This window comes from Brassica napus, chromosome C1 (genome assembly GCF_020379485.1).
Source record: "Brassica napus cultivar Da-Ae chromosome C1, Da-Ae, whole genome shotgun sequence".
Taxonomy (NCBI): domain Eukaryota; kingdom Viridiplantae; phylum Streptophyta; class Magnoliopsida; order Brassicales; family Brassicaceae; genus Brassica; species Brassica napus.
Genome location: NC_063444.1, coordinates 4,313,526 through 4,330,404, shown reverse-complemented (window position 1 = coordinate 4,330,404; position 16,879 = coordinate 4,313,526). Strand labels below are relative to the sequence as shown.

Genomic DNA, 16,879 nt, shown 5'->3' with positions numbered 1-16,879 from the left:
GTCAAAAGAAGCTCAAGTTAGGTACATGCAACATCATTCCGGTGGTCTGCAATCTCTTGGTCATCCAGTTCAAGCTCAAAGGTCTTACGTTGGAGAACCATCAACCTCTTGGAATGCATCACCAACCATTGATGTCTAATCAGCCAAATCAAATGGGTATATATAATCTCTAATCTAGCTCTGAGGATGATAACTGCAGACCTAATGATGAACCCGCAGCAGTATTTGCATGGTCAAATATACTACAAGGTGGACGGTCAGGATCATATGGTGTAGATCTGAGCTACTCCAACCAACAACGGCTTACCCAAACGCAACAGTCACATGTGTTTCACCCTGGGCCATCTTCACACCATGACAGAGGAACTCAACACACTAGAGCCAGAGCAAGAGGACGTAGATGGAAAAGATCGATGCTAAAGATTATTGTGAACCCTTTTTCATTCTCTATTCTCGGTTTTGGTTGTTGATCTTCTTATAGACATATTTTATTTATAAGCTACCAATTTTCGTAGGACTTGCCCCAAATCTTCTTATTAACTTTTTTTCTTAAAAGCTATTAGATATTCTGATTACACATGGCTTTATTTTTAACTAAAACATTAGAGAAAACTAAATCAAACATGTGTGGCTTTTAGAGGACAATATTTCTTTTTACCATCACAAGAAGTCAAAACTCAAAATGTCTTATTCGTAAACTACTCAATATAAAAAAAGTCCAGATTCTTTTGGATTAGCTTATTTGGTAAATGCTTCCATATATAAAAAAAAGTCCAGATTCTTTTGGATTTGCTTTTTAGTAAATGATTCAATATATTTTAAAAAGGTCATATTCTTTTGAATTAGCTGAGCATGCTTGTGACGTGATCGCCCTTTATGCGTTCTGGTCTTCAGTCTTTAAATGATCTTCGTTGGCTCTCTGGTGTAAACATACCAAACAACAATGGCTAAAACCAGAAGGTCTTGTTTCGTCTACGCTATTCTAGCGATTGCCCATTTATGTAACTGTGAACCAATCTTGTCTCAGAAAGAACAGGACAAGGTCTCGCAGTTGCCTGGTCAAAATTTCAATGTTAACTTTGCTCACTATTCTGGGTTCGTTACGACTAATGAGAAAATGGGAAGAGCGCTCTTCTACTGGCTCTTTGAAGCTGCTGAAGATCCTGCGTCCAAGCCTCTCGTTCTCTGGCTCAATGGAGGTAACAGAAACCTCCCTAAGACTTTCTCTTGCTCATTAAACATGTTTCGAGCACTATGCGCTATTGTTATATGATATGGATCATTGATTTTTACTGTTTTGTAGCTACTTTGGTTTGGATTTGATTACTTATGATTTTATTATTGCTTCTAGTATGATACACGTGATAGTATTTTCCCTTTCAGTATGATACACGTGATTTTATTTCCCCATTATAGTAATGATACACATGCTTGGATTTTTAATCTTGAATCTTGATTCTTCTTGGTCTGAGATGGAGTTCTTTTTTTACTATCTCTCTTAACAGGACCAGGATGTTCATCGGTTGGATTTGGCGAAGCAGAAGAGATAGGGCCATTTCACATTAAGTCTGATGGGAAGACTCTTTACCTTAATCAACATTCTTGGAACCAAGGTAAAATCGAAAGGAGAGATGTGCACATTATGTTTGCAATATTGGATACAAAGTCTCCTACATCCATAGTGGAAAAGATCATAAGTAATATATTCAGCGAGATGTGTTTTCAACCTAAAAACAATTGATAATAAGTGGATTAATATATCTCTCCTATAATTTACTTAGATCTCTTAGAGAGCTATAATTCCAATAAAGCTTAAAGCTTTTGGTGCAACTTGTTTGTGCAGCTGCCAATATTTTGTTCCTTGATGCACCTGTTGGAGTTGGTTATTCATACTCAAACACCTCGTCTGATTTTCTTACCAATGGTGATAAGAGAACTGGTAATTAATTGTTTTAGCTACCTTAATCTCATTGTCTTCTTCGATACTCTTTGTTGGTGGATGGGGTTTATAGTTGAGGTGTTATGATCTGCGCAGCACAAGACTCACTAACATTTTTACTGAAGTGGGTTGAGCGATATCCGGAGTACAAAGGAAGAGAGTTTTATATAGTTGGGGAGAGCTATGCAGGTAACTACTTAGAAGCTTGCCTTACTTTATAATAATCCTATAATATTTTTGACTTAAGATCTTCTCTCGCTTTGTCCAAAAAAAAATCATCTTTGGCTTGTTATTAGGGCATTACATTCCTCAGCTGAGTCAAGCCATTGTAAAGCATAACCAAGCTTCTGGTCAAAACACTATTAATCTGAAAGGTTACATGGTGAGCCTATCCTCATTATCCATCCATGTGTGCTTATCAGTCGAGAAGGTTTAATTTTTCTTTTTTAATAATTGTTTGTTTTAAAGGTAGGAAATGGGCTTATGGATGATATCCAGGATAGGCTCGGTCTTTTCCAATATATGTGGTCGTTGGGGTTTATCTCCGACCAAACATACACCTTACTGAAACTTAAGTGTGGTTCGGAACCATTTATGATACCATTTATTTACGCCTCTGAAGCGTGTAAAAAGGTTCTAAAGATAGCCGACAAGGAAATTGGTAACATAGACCGTTACAGTGTCTTTACACCGGCCTGTGTTACAAATTCTTCCCAGTCGAGTATGTTGCTAAATAAAAAAGGACCATTTGTAAGTGATCTTAGCCGCGTGTATGATCCTTGCACGAAGAAACACTCCAAAGTGTATTTCAATCTTCCAAAGGTTCAAAAAGCCCTCCATGTCCCACCACAAGTTGCACCACATCCAAATGGGATACTTGCAGGTAATGAGCTAACAAAAAAAAGCTTAAGGCTTTTTAACAATTCTGATAGGAACAGCATTTTTCGGTTTTGCAGTAAACTCGTGGGTGAACACTGGAAAGATAGTCCTTCCTCGGTTCTAGACATTTACCACGAGCTTATAGCTGCCGGGCTACGGATTTGGGTTTTCAGGTCTTTTCTCTATATATATCTTTTCTTCAAGTTTTGTGGCTTTTGGTGGTTTAAAAAAAGTTCTGTTTCTGTGGTGTAACAGTGGAGATGCAGATGCTATTGTACCAGTCACATCAACCCGGTACAGCATAAATGCTCTAAACCTTAGTACATTGAGTCCCTATGGCCCTTGGTACATAGACGGACAGGTAATTAACAAACAAACTCAACTGAGAAAAGTGAGAATCATTTTCTTCTCATTGTTTTGAAAATTTAGTCATGATGATTTGAAACAGGTGGGAGGGTGGAGTCAGCAGTATGCAGGTCTAAACTTTGTGATTGTGAGAGGATCAGGGCATGAAGTTGCTTTGCACAGACCAAAGGAGGCTCTTGCGCTCTTCAAGGCTTTTATATCAGGAACTCCACTGACTCATGATGAGTTCTGATATGGTGAAAACATGTTAATGTTGGATTCTATTAAGTTTGTACCATTTTATGAGAAGTCATACCATCCAATTTCCAGTCCATGCATAATTCAAGAAAACACATTTTGTGTTTATGAAAAGTATGTAAGAACTTGTTAAAGACTATAATACTTGGGGTAAGAAATAAAATTTGAACTTACTTGCATCAGTGCTTTAATGCTTAATTCTGAACACACCTTAATGATTCTTGGCTCTGCACTGTGTATTCTCTTGTGTAATAAACCTCTCACCGGTTCTTAAAGTCCTTATTTAAAAACCGGTTCTTAGATTTTTTAGTTAAAAGTTAAGAAACAGTTTTTTAACTTCCGCTAAGAACTCCATCCTAAAAACCTCGGGTTAATCATGCTCTTAGTCTCTTCTTTTTTTTCTTTGGTTCTTAGCTAAAGATCAATCGGGTTTTAAGTATTCAAAAAATTGGTCTATACACCCGCTTAAACAATAATTTTTTTTTTGTAACACAAACAATAATCAAAACTATACTAAAAGCCAGATATAAAGCAGCCCTCCGAGAGGATTCACATCAGATTGGAAATTCAGACCAATCAGAAGATTTCCTTTTGCCATGTCATATATGGCTTATAGATAGAGTGGGCTTTCGTTTAGGTTTTATTAAGATTATCAGTTTGGCCCATCCAGCCCATGTAGATAAACATGCTTCTTCGTCTAAGCTTGGCGACTCTCCCCGGCTCTTCCACTTCATCTTCTCCAATTTCTGTTTTTTTTTTTTCCTTTAGATTCTCAATCAATGACGATGTTAAAGGAATTCTTAAAAGTTTTGCTCCACCTCCGCTTGATACTTCTCCTATATATAGCTATATCTCTAAACCTAAATAAAAAAACCAACTCTGCAAAAGCTACATCCATGGCTATGAAATCCACCACGAAGTCTCAAGCTTACCACCAGAAAATCTCCCGTCACCATGTATTTCATCGACATCTCACCAGGACGATCTGAGTCACAGCTTCGATTCTGGCTAATCCATTTTTAGGAGGCAAAAAACATAGCCAAAGCTGGGGCCTTTCTTGGCTTAGAGCTCCTACTCATCGATGAGTAGGTATGAGTTCTAATCCCCAACTTTCAGTCGATAATATTATAAATAGCATCTTTAAACCTGAATTATTTTAACTCCTGCAGGGGACTGTGATGCAAGGTTTCATATTTCATCCCACTCACTATATATCTCACAAGGTTTTGCTCCTCGATCGTGTTGAAGAACGTGTTGAAAGTATCATATGCAAACACACCGGCGAAATCGATCACTTTCGTCAAGGAAAAAAATCACAAAATCCAAGGGTCTTTCATCTGTTCTTCCTGGTAAGGTTATCCGTATCACACCCTTCAGATTCTTCAATTTTTTAAGCTTTTGCTTTTGGCGTTTCAGTCACCGTTTAGATCTACTAAAAACCTAAACCTGAAGCACACGTAAGTGGGAAAACATATCTTTGTTTCTCAATTTCACAAAGCTTGGCTGTGTTTTTGATACAGTTTATAAATCTCCTTGAGCCAAGAAGAAGAAGGTAACACTGATCTATTTTTTTCATGTTTCCCAATTTTCAAAAATATCTGACGCAAGTGTAAACTTAGATTTGAATTTCTGATTTTGTCGACACATCAAAGCAACTGTGTATTGACCTCTTTTACTTGATTTGAAGAACTAAGCAAACCAACATGCTGATTTGTTGTGTGGAGCAGGAACAAGAGATCATCATCATCATCATAGTTTTATACAAAATAGTATGCAAGTCCTGTGTATTAAAGAACACTTCTTTGTAAGTATCGTGATGAACTCACTAGGTGAAGAAATACGTTCTTTCCAATCGATAACTAATATTTAAAGGTTTGTTCATAGCCCATTGTTAAATATCCCTCAGGTTCACTGTAACTCTATTGGTTGATGTTTTAGCAATCATTTTCAGTTTTCATTTGTCTTCCGTGCTGAAACATTACAGATAGGCATCATTGGGCGTCAGAACGTCGGGAATTCAAGTCTTTGAAATACATGGAGAAAAGTACGGAACACAATAATCCTTTTCATATCTTTAACACAATTTATTCAAATATAACAACATTACATTTCAACTGGTGATTTAATATTACCTGGCAGAGTGAAAAAAAATATTGCAGAAGTCGCTGGAACTACTCGAGACGTAGTGGAACCACGAAAAACTTGCACCATAGAAGAATGCTTCGAGAAAAGTAATACTAAGGTGGAGAAAGTGAAGAACTGTACATGGGACAAACAACTGGAAAAGTGTTCTTCAAACTTTCATGTCAGGCTGAAAATGGGAATCAAACATCTCCTGAGACTTTTTGGGATAGTGACCAACTTGGTTTATTCGGTTACAGTCAGAAATGTATCGAGCATGATCAGTTGTCTACTATGAAGCACAACGGATACTGTTATAGCCAGATGATATACTGAGGAAATGTCTTCCTTTTCGGATGTGACACCCAGAGATTGTTCAAGCCATGTTCCATGAGAGTTGTTCGGATGGTCAGTGTGCACCGAGGATACAGAGGACTGCTTATATGAAGCCAATGCATTTGGGACTTAAGGAACAATGTGTTCGAGAACTTGAAGCAGTGCAAAGTCTATCCCTTAGTTTTCAAATTGTTCAAAAACGAACCTCAGTGTTCTTTTGTGTATGATACAAAATGGAAATTGGGTTACAAAGTAAATGAATTCTAGAAGTCTAACCCATCAAAACTATAATCTCGCTAGACAAAATCCTTCCAAAAAACAAAGTATATAATGAATATCATAACTAATCTTACCAACTTTTTAATTTATGGTTGAGTTATTTCAAAAGATTCATTTTAACACAAGCTCACATTATTATATTTTCAGTAAATGAATGATTATTAAATATGGTGTAATTTTTATGTTTAACCAAATATAAATGCATCATTTCTTACACATGTTTATAAATTTATAACTAGGAGTCTTCTTCGGTCATTACAATAACATGACTGAATTGGGATATTCTTTGTCAAAGAACATACGGCTGAACAACTTATATATTTTTATATCCACTAAAGTTATAAGAATATAATATAGGCTCAGTTCAGTTATTTCAACTATTAAATATTTTAGAGACAATGTAATGATATTAATAATAAAAATATATTATAAATAATGTACATAATATTTTAATGTATTACTAAAATAAAAAATAATTGTAATGAAAATTGATAAAGATAAAATTAAAAACAATGTTTATATTTTTTTTTTATTTTTTTAGTTGAGACATTGAATGAAATTTGTTAAATGCTTCAATACTAAAATAAGATCTTATTTCAAAAAAACAATAGACATTATAACTATCTTTAAAAAAATACTCATAGAAAGACAATCTTCAACATATACACTTATGATAAATATTAGTTTATCAAGTTAAGAAATAACAAAGTAATAACCAAGTTATCACCGTTTAATTTTTGGTGTTAATATATTATATAATTTTGGTTGAATTATGTAAAATATTTAAAATTTTCATAGAATTTTTGAAATTATAAAATTTATGATAAATATAAATTTAATATATTTAAAATCATTTTCCGCGCGTAGCGATTTCTATAGAGTTCTTGAAAATTAGTTTCCAATCGTCATTTGTCTGCTATCTCTGTTATCATAAAAAGAGAAGTGGGTCCGACCGGATATGAACCGGTTTGATCTCCGGTTTACTAAAATCTGGTAGAGATTGCTTGTCCTCTTCTTCTTCTTCTATCCTCTCCAGAATCGTTCCGTTTAATCCTAAAGATTGAATCTTCAACAGCAGAAGAACTTGAAACACTCTGTTTTCGACTTCATTGCAGATGTTTTGGTAGAGCAAGCTCCGATGGGTTCGTTGAGACTGTCCATTCCATTGGACCCTTTCGACTCAAAAAGGTTTCATCTTTCCGCCTCTAGAACCTTCATCATCGGTTCTCCGATCAGTGTCAGTAAAATTAGAGTCGCCCGTCTCGATACTGAAGCAAACGAGGCTGATAATGGCATTGACTCTGTAAGTGAAGCTAGTGGTGGGAGAAGCTGGAGTTCTAAATTGAAAGGTGGAAACAGTCTCACGAGAGGGATAAAGAAAGATGTAGCTCGAAAGTTCAGTTTCAGAAGAGAAAGCAACGACCTTGACCTTGAGATTGAGGGTTTGTTTGTTAACAACGATGTTAACTACTCCGCTTTAAAGCCAGGTTTGAGTCTAGACCATTACAACGCTATACTGAAACGCCTCGAGAGTTGCAGTGACACTAATGCCCTCAAGTTCTTTGACTGGATGAGATGTAAAAGCAAACTAGAAGCTAACACTGGAGCTTACAGTTTGATTCTCAGAGTTTTAGCGAGGAGAGAAGAATGGGACCGAGCCGAGGATCTCATCAAAGAGCTCTGTGGATCTCAGAGCTTGCAGAAGAGCTTTCAAGTCTTCAACACGGTTATATACGCATGTTCTAAAAAAGGGAATGTGAAACTAACTTCAAAGTGGTTTCATTTGATGTTGGAGTTAGGTGTACGACCAAACGTGGCTACAATAGGTATGCTCATGGGTCTTTACCAAAAGAACTGGAACGTGGATGAAGCTGAGTTCGCATTTTCTCATATGAGGAAGTTTGGGATCGTGTGTGAGTCTGCTTACTCAGCGATGATAACGATCTACACTCGTTTGAGATTGTATGGTAAAGCAGAGGAAGTTATAGAGTTGATGAAAGAGGATAGAGTGAAGCCGAATCTTGAGAATTGGTTAGTGATGCTCAATGCTTATAGTCAGCAAGGGAAGATGGAGAAAGCTGAATCTGTGTTGATCTCTATGGAAGAAGCAGCAGGTTTTGCTCCTAATGTAATTGCGTACAATACTCTCATCACTGGTTACGGTAAGGTTTCTAAAATGGAGGCTGCGGAGAGTTTGTTCCGCCGCTTCAATGATCTTGGGATGAAGCCAGATGAAACGACTTACAGGTCAATGATCGAAGGTTGGGGCCGTGCTGACAGTTATGAACAAGCAAAACGTTACTATCAAGAGCTGAAGAGGTTGGGGTATAAACCAAACTCATCAAATCTCTTTACTTTAATCAATCTCCAGGCTAAGTATGGAGACAACGAAGGTGCTATCAAGACTATTGAAGATATGGTCAGTACCGGATGCCAATATCCTTCCATCCTTGGCATCGTTCTGCAGGCTTATGAGAAGGCTGGGAACATTGATGCGGTCCCTTACGTTCTCAAAGGCTCTTTCCATAACCATATCCGTTCAAACCAGACTTCTTTCTCTATTCTAGCGATGGCTTACATCAAACACGGTATGGTCGACGAGTGCTTGGCCTTGCTGCGAGAGAAGAAGTGGAGAGACTCAGCGTTTGAGTCACATTTATATCATCTCTTAATTTGCTCTTGCAAAGAATCTGGTCGGCTTAACGATGCTGTGAAGATATATAATCATACGATGGAGTCTAATCTTCATATTACGTCTACGATGATCGACATTTACACTTCGATGGGCGAGTTTGGTGAAGCGGAGAAGCTTTATTCGAAGATGAAATCCTCTGGAGTTGTGCTGGACAGGATTGGTTTCAGCATTGTTGTGCGGATGTACATGAAAGCAGGATCTTTAGAAGAGGCGTGTTCTGTTATAGAGATCATGGATGAGCAGAAAGACATTGTTCCTGACGTGTTCATGTTCCGAGACATGCTTAGGATCTATCAGAAGTGTGGTCTTCAGGAGAAGCTCCAGGAGTTGTACTACAGGATCCGAAAGAGCGGGATCCATTGGGATCAGGAGATGTACAACTGCGTTATAAACTGCTGCGCGCGTGCTCTTCCTCTTGATGAACTCTCGGGAACTTTCGAGGAGATGATTAGGTGCGGGTTTAGGCCTAACACAGTCACATTCAACGTCCTCCTCGATGTTTACGGTAAAGCCAAGCGGTTCAAGAAGGTCAACGAGGTGTTCTTGTTGGCGAAACGACACGGAGTTGTGGATGTGATCTCTTACAACACCGTTATAGCCGCGTATGGACACAACAGGGACTTCGAAAACATGTCCACGGCGATTAGGAACATGCAGTTCGACGGGTTCTCTGTGTCTCTCGAGGCTTATAACTCTATGCTGGATGCGTACGGGAAAGACAATCAGATGGAGAAGTTCAGAAGCATCTTGAAGAGGATGAAGAACTCTGCTGGTAAAACTGATCGTTATACGTATAACATCATGATCAATATCTATGGAGAGCAAGGGTGGATCGATGAAGTGGCGGATGTGCTGAGAGAGCTGAAAGAATCTGGACTTGGTCCTGACTTGTGTAGCTACAACACGCTGATAAAGGCGTATGGTATCGGTGGGATGGTTGAAGAAGCTGTTGGGTTGGTGAGAGAGATGAGGGTGAGTGGGATAACTCCTGATAAAGTTACTTACACCAATTTGGTCACGGCTTTGCGGAGGAACGATGAGTTTCTTGAGGCTATTAAATGGTCCTTGTGGATGAAGCAAATGGGTATATAGAAAAAACTGAGTTTTCCATACACATAGCTGGTTCTTTATTTCAATGTTTTTTTGTCTATAGTTGGTGCTTCTGTTGAGGCATGCATGTACAATCTAATCAGTGATTAATAGTCAATGAATAAATCAAAACAGTGTTGTCTGCCTGTCACTCAGTGAGTCGGCTAACATCTCTTTGTCAATACCGTTGCATTTATCTTCAATACATACTTGCACACAATAAAATTACAAGATGATGTTTTGGTATATGTTACTCTTAAGACAATCTACAGAGAAGGGTCTTGAGCTTTTTTTACACAAAAAGTTACAGATTCTGGCTTGAAGCAAACAAAAACTGAACACAATACACTCACAATAAAACAAAAAACTTCTTGTACCTTTTTTTTCTCTGTCTCACAGCCAGAAATTAAGCATTGCCTGTTTCAGTAAAATGCCAAATGTTTGCTAGTTCTAATAAAAATACTGACTAAAATATTACTAATGAAAAAACTGATTGAATATACCTCTTGAACGGAAACAATGGCGGGATCGATCCATGGTTGTAAATTCTCCATTGTATTTGACCTCTTCACTTCAGATGAGTGCACACAACTTACCTCCTCCTTCATTTCCTTGAGTATCACTCCACTAGTTTCAGGCACTGTCTTGGTTCTTTCCCTCTCAAGCTGATCTACTCTCTGTCTCAACCGCTGCAGTTCAGCTTGATACTCTGCACGGTCTCTCTTGCCGCTTCTGTCTCTTGTCTGTTTAGTTGATTTCTTTTTCATCTTTGTCTTCATTGCAACCTTCATCATCAAAGCGTCCTCAGTTTTAAACTCTTTCACTTTCTCATCCATCTTCTTGATATGATCCCAGTACACATCAAAGTAACTCTTCTGCGAATCCACGCTCTCCTCAATAACTTCCTTCTCCACTGGAACCGAAAGATCATTAACTAATTCTGGAAAGGGTATTTGAGATCTAACATCATTCTCTTGGAGCTTAACATCTAAGCTACTCAAGTCACTATACCCCAAGCTCAAAAGCTGGCTTCTATAAGCTTCCACTTGGTACTCAAGCGCAGTGATTACAAGCTCTTTCTGGTGAATAAAATCCTCCAAATGCGCAAACCACATCTCGGCGTGAGACATCTCTTCTTGGGCTATCCTCTTGTACTGTCCAGCTTCCCTGGCCAGCTCAGCTTTCTCTCCTTGCAGCCTAAGAATCATTGACAAGGCCTCGCTTGCTGATGTGGCAGATGCCTCCCTCTCTGCGTTTAACTCATCTTGGAGCCTCTCAGTTACTTCTTTGCACTCATACAGAGCGAGTCTTAGATCAAGTGTCTCAGCTCCAGGTATTCTCAAGCTGTGGCTTCGTTCAAGCATGTCTCTGCAAACACACACATAGAAAACAAATTCATAGCGTAAATATTCTGTAATTAAAATCTCACTGTACCAGGAAGGGAAGAAGAGGAACCTGATTGATGAACTTGTAGATTGTATGAGAGAGATGAATGTTTCAGGTGAATTGCACACAGAAACTTTTATCTAACCAAAGTGGAAACTATCTAAACAGGGAATACAATCACTCACAAAGGCCACACCAGACAAAAACAATTATTATGGTTCCTTATCAATATCAGAAGTAGAGTGGTTGCAGAAACATATCAGATCATAAACAAGACAAAGTGCTTCAACTTTTTCTCAGCACAACTGAATGTATAAAAGTACAGTGAATTATGTTATTAAATAATGATGAAATGCTGGAATATCTCAAAGAAAAGAGCTGGAATGTATTTAGTGAAATGATCTTTGAATGATTAAAACTTAAATGTGACCTTTAATTTGTGCGTGGGGCATGTCATCTCATCTTTGATTGTGGTTTGAAAACTTCTTTGTGTTAATGTTTTTAAAAAATTAAAAAGAAATGTATAAGAAAACAAAAAAGAGAATTTCAAGATTTCAACGGCTCCTTACAGGGCCAAGTATTAGTTCCAGTGGGACCAACGGTGGCCGTCTGGCCGACCTCTTTTCGCCACGTGTTAGAGACGGAGACTTGTGTCTGAAAATATATACACACACTGATACAGCGATAGAGAAGGATTCAATCATTCATTATTGCAAATCTTTGAGGTCACAAACTTAAGTTAAAGAAGAATTACAAACTCTGTTTGTGCAGATTGTAAATGACAACTTGTTGACTATAAACACATTCAAACTTGTCTCCAACCATCTATGAACACAATCTCAGTTTCTTTGTTGTGTGCCAGAGAAGAAAACAAAAAAACATATTGTATCCCCCCTGCACCGGTCCGCACACGTGGCAGCTGAAAGCATAGGTTTGAAGGAGCCTCCTCCGCCGTTTCCAGCGATTTCTAGCGACGAAACGCGAGAAGGTGAAGCCCATGATGATAACGACTCGACTGAATGGTTATTGTTCGCGTCGAGAGATTGGATCTCGAGTGACGAAGATTCACGGTCTGAGTCGTAGAAAGCTGCTGAGAAGAAACGATTCTAAGCGGAAGCTTGTGGAAGCCATCTAACTCCCTCTACGTACTTAGATTGAGGTAATCTGGACGATGAGCGAATCCTGCATCTCCCTTATGCCCGGGAAGGATTGGGTTTCTGGCCAATTTTAAAGTATCCCGATCCCGGATTCTAAGATATTCGGATGTTGGATATCTTTCTAAAAATTATAATATCCGGCGGATATCCGGATCCGGATTTGGATCCTTAAAATAAATAAAAAATAATATTAATATATATAAAATATTAACAATTATCTAAAAAAAAAAAATATAATATTTTTAATTATTTCTATGTATAATATTACAAAATTTACATAAAATTTATATATACTATTATAAAAATGAAATATATTAAATAAAATTAATTTTTATATATAAATATTACTATTTTTGAAATAGTTATTAATAAAACTTACCGATCCGAATATCCGAACTAAAAAATCAAAATATCCAGATCCGGATCCGGCTTTGACGGATCCAACATTTTATTATCCGGATCTAGATTCGGCCCCTCCGGATATCCAAATTTTCGGATCAAATCTCGGTTCAAATCCGGATCTCGGATAAAAGTCCCATGGCTAATCTCCGTGGCTAAACAGAGGTTTCTAGTGTTTTAGGACCAAACATTGAACTCTCTGGTCGGAAAATTAGAAGCTTCAGACATGTAAGTTTACATATCTACCCTCGTTCCTTGTTCCTTTGCTGTTATTAATAAAACAGCATTAAGCTAACATTTTATAAAAAACCCTTAAAAACTAACAATGAGACGAACGTTTTATTTTTATATACTTTACATTTATATTAAATATTTTATTTTTATTTAATTATAAAATTGTTTTATAAAAAAAGTTATACAAAAAAACAAATTTGTGGATTTATAATTATATTAAATTTTAATTTAGTAGATTTAGACCAATCTAAATCGATTTAAAACAATTTTACTTGATTTAAAACAATTTAAACTGATTTGAATCACATAAATTAGATTCTAAAAAAATATTTAAACTATGATCAATTTACCACGAGCCGGCTAAACCCATCTTTAAAACATTAATTAATTTAAAATATTTTGGGTTGTGTAGTTCATTGCCAATGCGTATCTTCTGTGTAAACACATACATTGTGATACGTTTGAATGAAATACCACTAAACGTTTTACAGTTTTTGTTACTTGCTTCAAAAGGCACAAGAAGGTGAAGCACGTCGAAAATCCATGATAAGAAGAGAGGCAACACTATGAGCAAGAGCTCCTAACACTACAAACACATGGAATATCTGATGGCTATGTCCTGCTTTATCGAAAGCACCAGGCTTCCATCTCTCAGGTATACGGCTCACGTAAAACCCTGCTCCCGTCGCATACAACACAGCCATCGCTAGCTCGTAACCAAGAGCGATAACCACGTTAGGGTGATCCTTATGAAGGTAGAGCACGTGCGAAGCGGGTATTACTCCCGAGAATCCCATCGTTAGGAAAAGAGCTGCCCTGAAAGATCTGAAACGCGGAGCTGAGAGCGCTGGAGAGAGGAGAGCGAAGATGGCGAGGAGGCCGAGGATTGAGATTGAAGAGAGGTAGAAGAGACGCCAGTAAGTGTGGCAGGAGAAGGCGTAGTAGATTGGTGCGAAGAAGGAGCAGACGATCATGAGGGAGATCCCTGCGTAGTCTAGGCGCCAGAAGAAGAGGTTGAAGCGTCTGGAGTGGCAGGCGAAGAGGTGTGACATGGAGCTGCATATCAAGCAGGTCATTGCTCCGGTTAAGAACACTAGCCATGGCCATTTTGGGATTGTTTCGTAGTTAACGTCTCCTTGTGAGTTCAAGAACGAGGTTGTGTGTGTCACGTTCGAGTCCTGCCAAGAGACAACATACTTTTAACTTAAAATCTTTTTTAAAACATGTGATTTGGAAAAGGTAGGTAAGCACAGAGAAAGAAGGGAGAGAGAAGAATCCAAGAAAACCGAAACAAATAGTGGGGGCAAGTTACATGTGATTTCAAAGTAGGTGAGGGCATAAAGCAAGCCTAAGAATCTGAAGATAGCCATTAAACAATGTGTAAATAAACAAAAATATAGCCCAAGTAAGCAGTGGGGGATCTAATGAGAACTTTTAATTGAGGATATTATCATGAACTTTGAGTTAGTAGTGAAGTTTGAGCTAAATATTCAAAGAAAAATTAAAATTCTGAGCTAATTATCTAAAGAAAATCTAAATTTAGTGAGCACAATGAACATGACATGGTGGGTGAAAGTTACCACCTACTGAAAATTGCAATCACCATATCACAGAATATAAAGGCATATGAATCTTACGTGATGATCGCTGGAGAAGTAAACAGCTTTAGCCATTGACGGCCACGGCCAGCGAATTGTTACTCTGTCATTAGAGGACCCACCAATAAAAGTTGAATTTTTTACTAATAAAACAAAAATACAGAGCTTTAAAAGACGACTTTGACCTCAAAAATTCTTACCCGGAGAAGACGTTGACAAACCCGGCGAGGCCAACCTCCGTCGATTCCATGCAACTCACCACCATCATCCACCCGAATATCAGAAACCCACCCAAGTGCCTATCCATTTGCAAACCGGAAACAAATCTCAATTTCAAATTATCTTAAACCGGAAATTAACAAAGGTTATAATTTGATTAAGACATACGTCCAGATGTTGAGAGTCTCATTGTGCCAAGAGAAAGCGCTGAGGAAAGTCTCCTTGAGAGACCATTCACATCGGTAATGATTGTGTATGTACTCGTTGTCCTTAAGATACCTTGGCAACTCCTCGAACTTCATCAACCTCCTCTCAGATCTCTTCTTCTTCTCGCCGGAATCCAAAGCCTTCCCATTTCTCTCCGGTGTTGTCTTCGAAGACTCCCTCACCGGTCTCCGTTTCTGCATGGTTGTTCAAGAAATTGAGCTCCGGCGAGACTTCCGGCGAATTAACCACCGTCCAGTTATCTCTCTTTCTCTCTCTGTTTTGTTTTTTTTTTTGGATATTTTGTATCAGTTTTGGTCTAGCGATCATCGTGGATGCTTCCTCTCCTACTTATACGGAGAAGAAACCTCTTTTGGATTTAAAAAAAACGAGCAAGCTTCGTGAAGATTACCTACGTGGCGGCTTTGACCGGTCTTTTGTACACGTGTCTTTGTTTCGTTGGGTGTAGTTGTTTTGCTTAGTGTGAGGAGGATTACAGGTGATTTATATTTTACCCGCCGTGTCCGTTTGAAACAAAAACAAATCATAAAGTTAGGGACTAACTGTTGGGAAGGTGAGAAATGCAGAAATTGTGGTGGTGTTATTAAACAATTTAGTGTCTTCAAAGTTACACAAGTGGAGTGACGTAATTACTTTAATCCCCGGAAACCTTGTTTTTTACCCTAAGGTTCTTATGTACATTTCTCGAAACCAACATTTGATTAACTCTTTGTATCTTGTCGTTTTTGGTTTTTAATCGTATATACTGGTCGTATGAATTGTCGTCTACGAAGTTGATAGACTTTGTAGTTCACGTTATGATCAATGCTGAGTTAGAATATGTTTGGTGTTTTTTTATAAACTGTTGTAATCATCTCTCTTGATATACTATTTTACAATAAATCAGACCAATTACAACGATAATTACAACCACTTTTGACTTTTTGAGTAATGAAACCTATGTTTTCATGTCATTTATACCTTTTCCAGACTTGTTTATAAGACGGAGCGTGTTGATCGAAACAATTAAAACATAGGCCACAACAAGGTAGATTGTATGAATAAGTAAACTTTTAATTGGTTATAGATTCTCCAAGGAGGATTTGTTTCATAAGACAAGACAACACGTACATCTATATTCTTAATTGTATATATATAGTTGAGGTTACTGTTAAATTAAATTGTTTATCAAACTAAACGCGTCAAACATTTTAATATACAAATTTAAATTGAATGGATGGTTCGCTTACCAAAACAAAAATACAGTTGGCCCAGAATTCGACGTTGGCATGTTGCTCCAATAGTCCAATGTTACATGTTGAACTGTGCAAAATTAAATAATTTTTTGGTGGGCATATGATACTTGTTTTTTTAATTTATGTGAATACCTGAATATTCATGCAAATTTACATATTTTTGAATTAAGGGATAAACGTCCACACTATAGTTTATGTTACAACATTCGTGCGTTTCGTATTTTTTTTCAAATGAACCATAAGGGTGTACTCCACTCATAGCCTATGAGAAAAGAAAAGCAACAAAAAATAAATAAAATGGTTATAGCAAGGGGAGAAAACATTTAAAATATCATTAATTTTTTTGAGAAAGAGCTTACAAATATCATAATTTTTACTACGAGATATTATAAAACAATATCACAAAATGTTTTGGATGCTACGTGAACAACACACGCGCATCAATTCCATTTAGAAACATAAAATATGAAACCTAAATCAACAAA

General features: G+C 37.4%; 4 protein-coding genes across 4 annotated transcripts; 2 read left to right on the top strand and 2 right to left on the bottom strand.

Annotated features, from left to right (window-relative positions):
* Window positions 1–901: 901 nt before the first annotated feature.
* On the top strand, window positions 902–6,147 carry LOC106375287 (serine carboxypeptidase-like 29). Its single transcript, XM_048745299.1, is given in 10 exon segments — window positions 902–1,199; window positions 1,506–1,613; window positions 1,844–1,939; window positions 2,036–2,128; window positions 2,236–2,321; window positions 2,408–2,800; window positions 2,803–2,822; window positions 2,896–2,991; window positions 3,074–3,179; window positions 3,267–6,147. Coding segments are annotated over 10 exon segments (1,446 nt in total). The 3' UTR covers window positions 3,417–6,147.
* Window positions 6,148–7,080: 933 nt separating this feature from the next.
* LOC106434443 (pentatricopeptide repeat-containing protein At4g30825, chloroplastic-like) lies at window positions 7,081–10,092 on the top strand. The gene has a single exon (XM_013875316.3). The coding sequence runs from the start codon at window positions 7,296–7,298 to the stop codon at window positions 9,942–9,944; it is 2,649 nt and encodes an 882-aa protein (XP_013730770.2). The 5' UTR covers window positions 7,081–7,295; the 3' UTR covers window positions 9,945–10,092.
* Window positions 10,093–10,115: 23 nt separating this feature from the next.
* Window positions 10,116–12,693, bottom strand: LOC106434445. Its single transcript, XM_013875317.3, has 3 exons — window positions 11,397–12,693; window positions 10,445–11,309; window positions 10,116–10,358 (listed from the first exon to the last, which is right to left on the bottom strand). Exons 2-3 carry the CDS (start codon window positions 11,303–11,305, stop codon window positions 10,335–10,337), a joined length of 885 nt encoding a protein of 294 aa, XP_013730771.2. The 5' UTR covers window positions 11,306–11,309; window positions 11,397–12,693; the 3' UTR covers window positions 10,116–10,334.
* A 795-nt stretch (window positions 12,694–13,488) lies between these two features.
* LOC106434439 (heptahelical transmembrane protein 2) lies at window positions 13,489–16,079 on the bottom strand. Its single transcript, XM_013875314.3, has 4 exons — window positions 15,103–16,079; window positions 14,916–15,014; window positions 14,755–14,818; window positions 13,489–14,295 (listed from the first exon to the last, which is right to left on the bottom strand). Exons 1-4 carry the CDS (start codon window positions 15,339–15,341, stop codon window positions 13,624–13,626), a joined length of 1,074 nt encoding a protein of 357 aa, XP_013730768.2. The 5' UTR covers window positions 15,342–16,079; the 3' UTR covers window positions 13,489–13,623.
* Window positions 16,080–16,879: the final 800 nt, after the last annotated feature.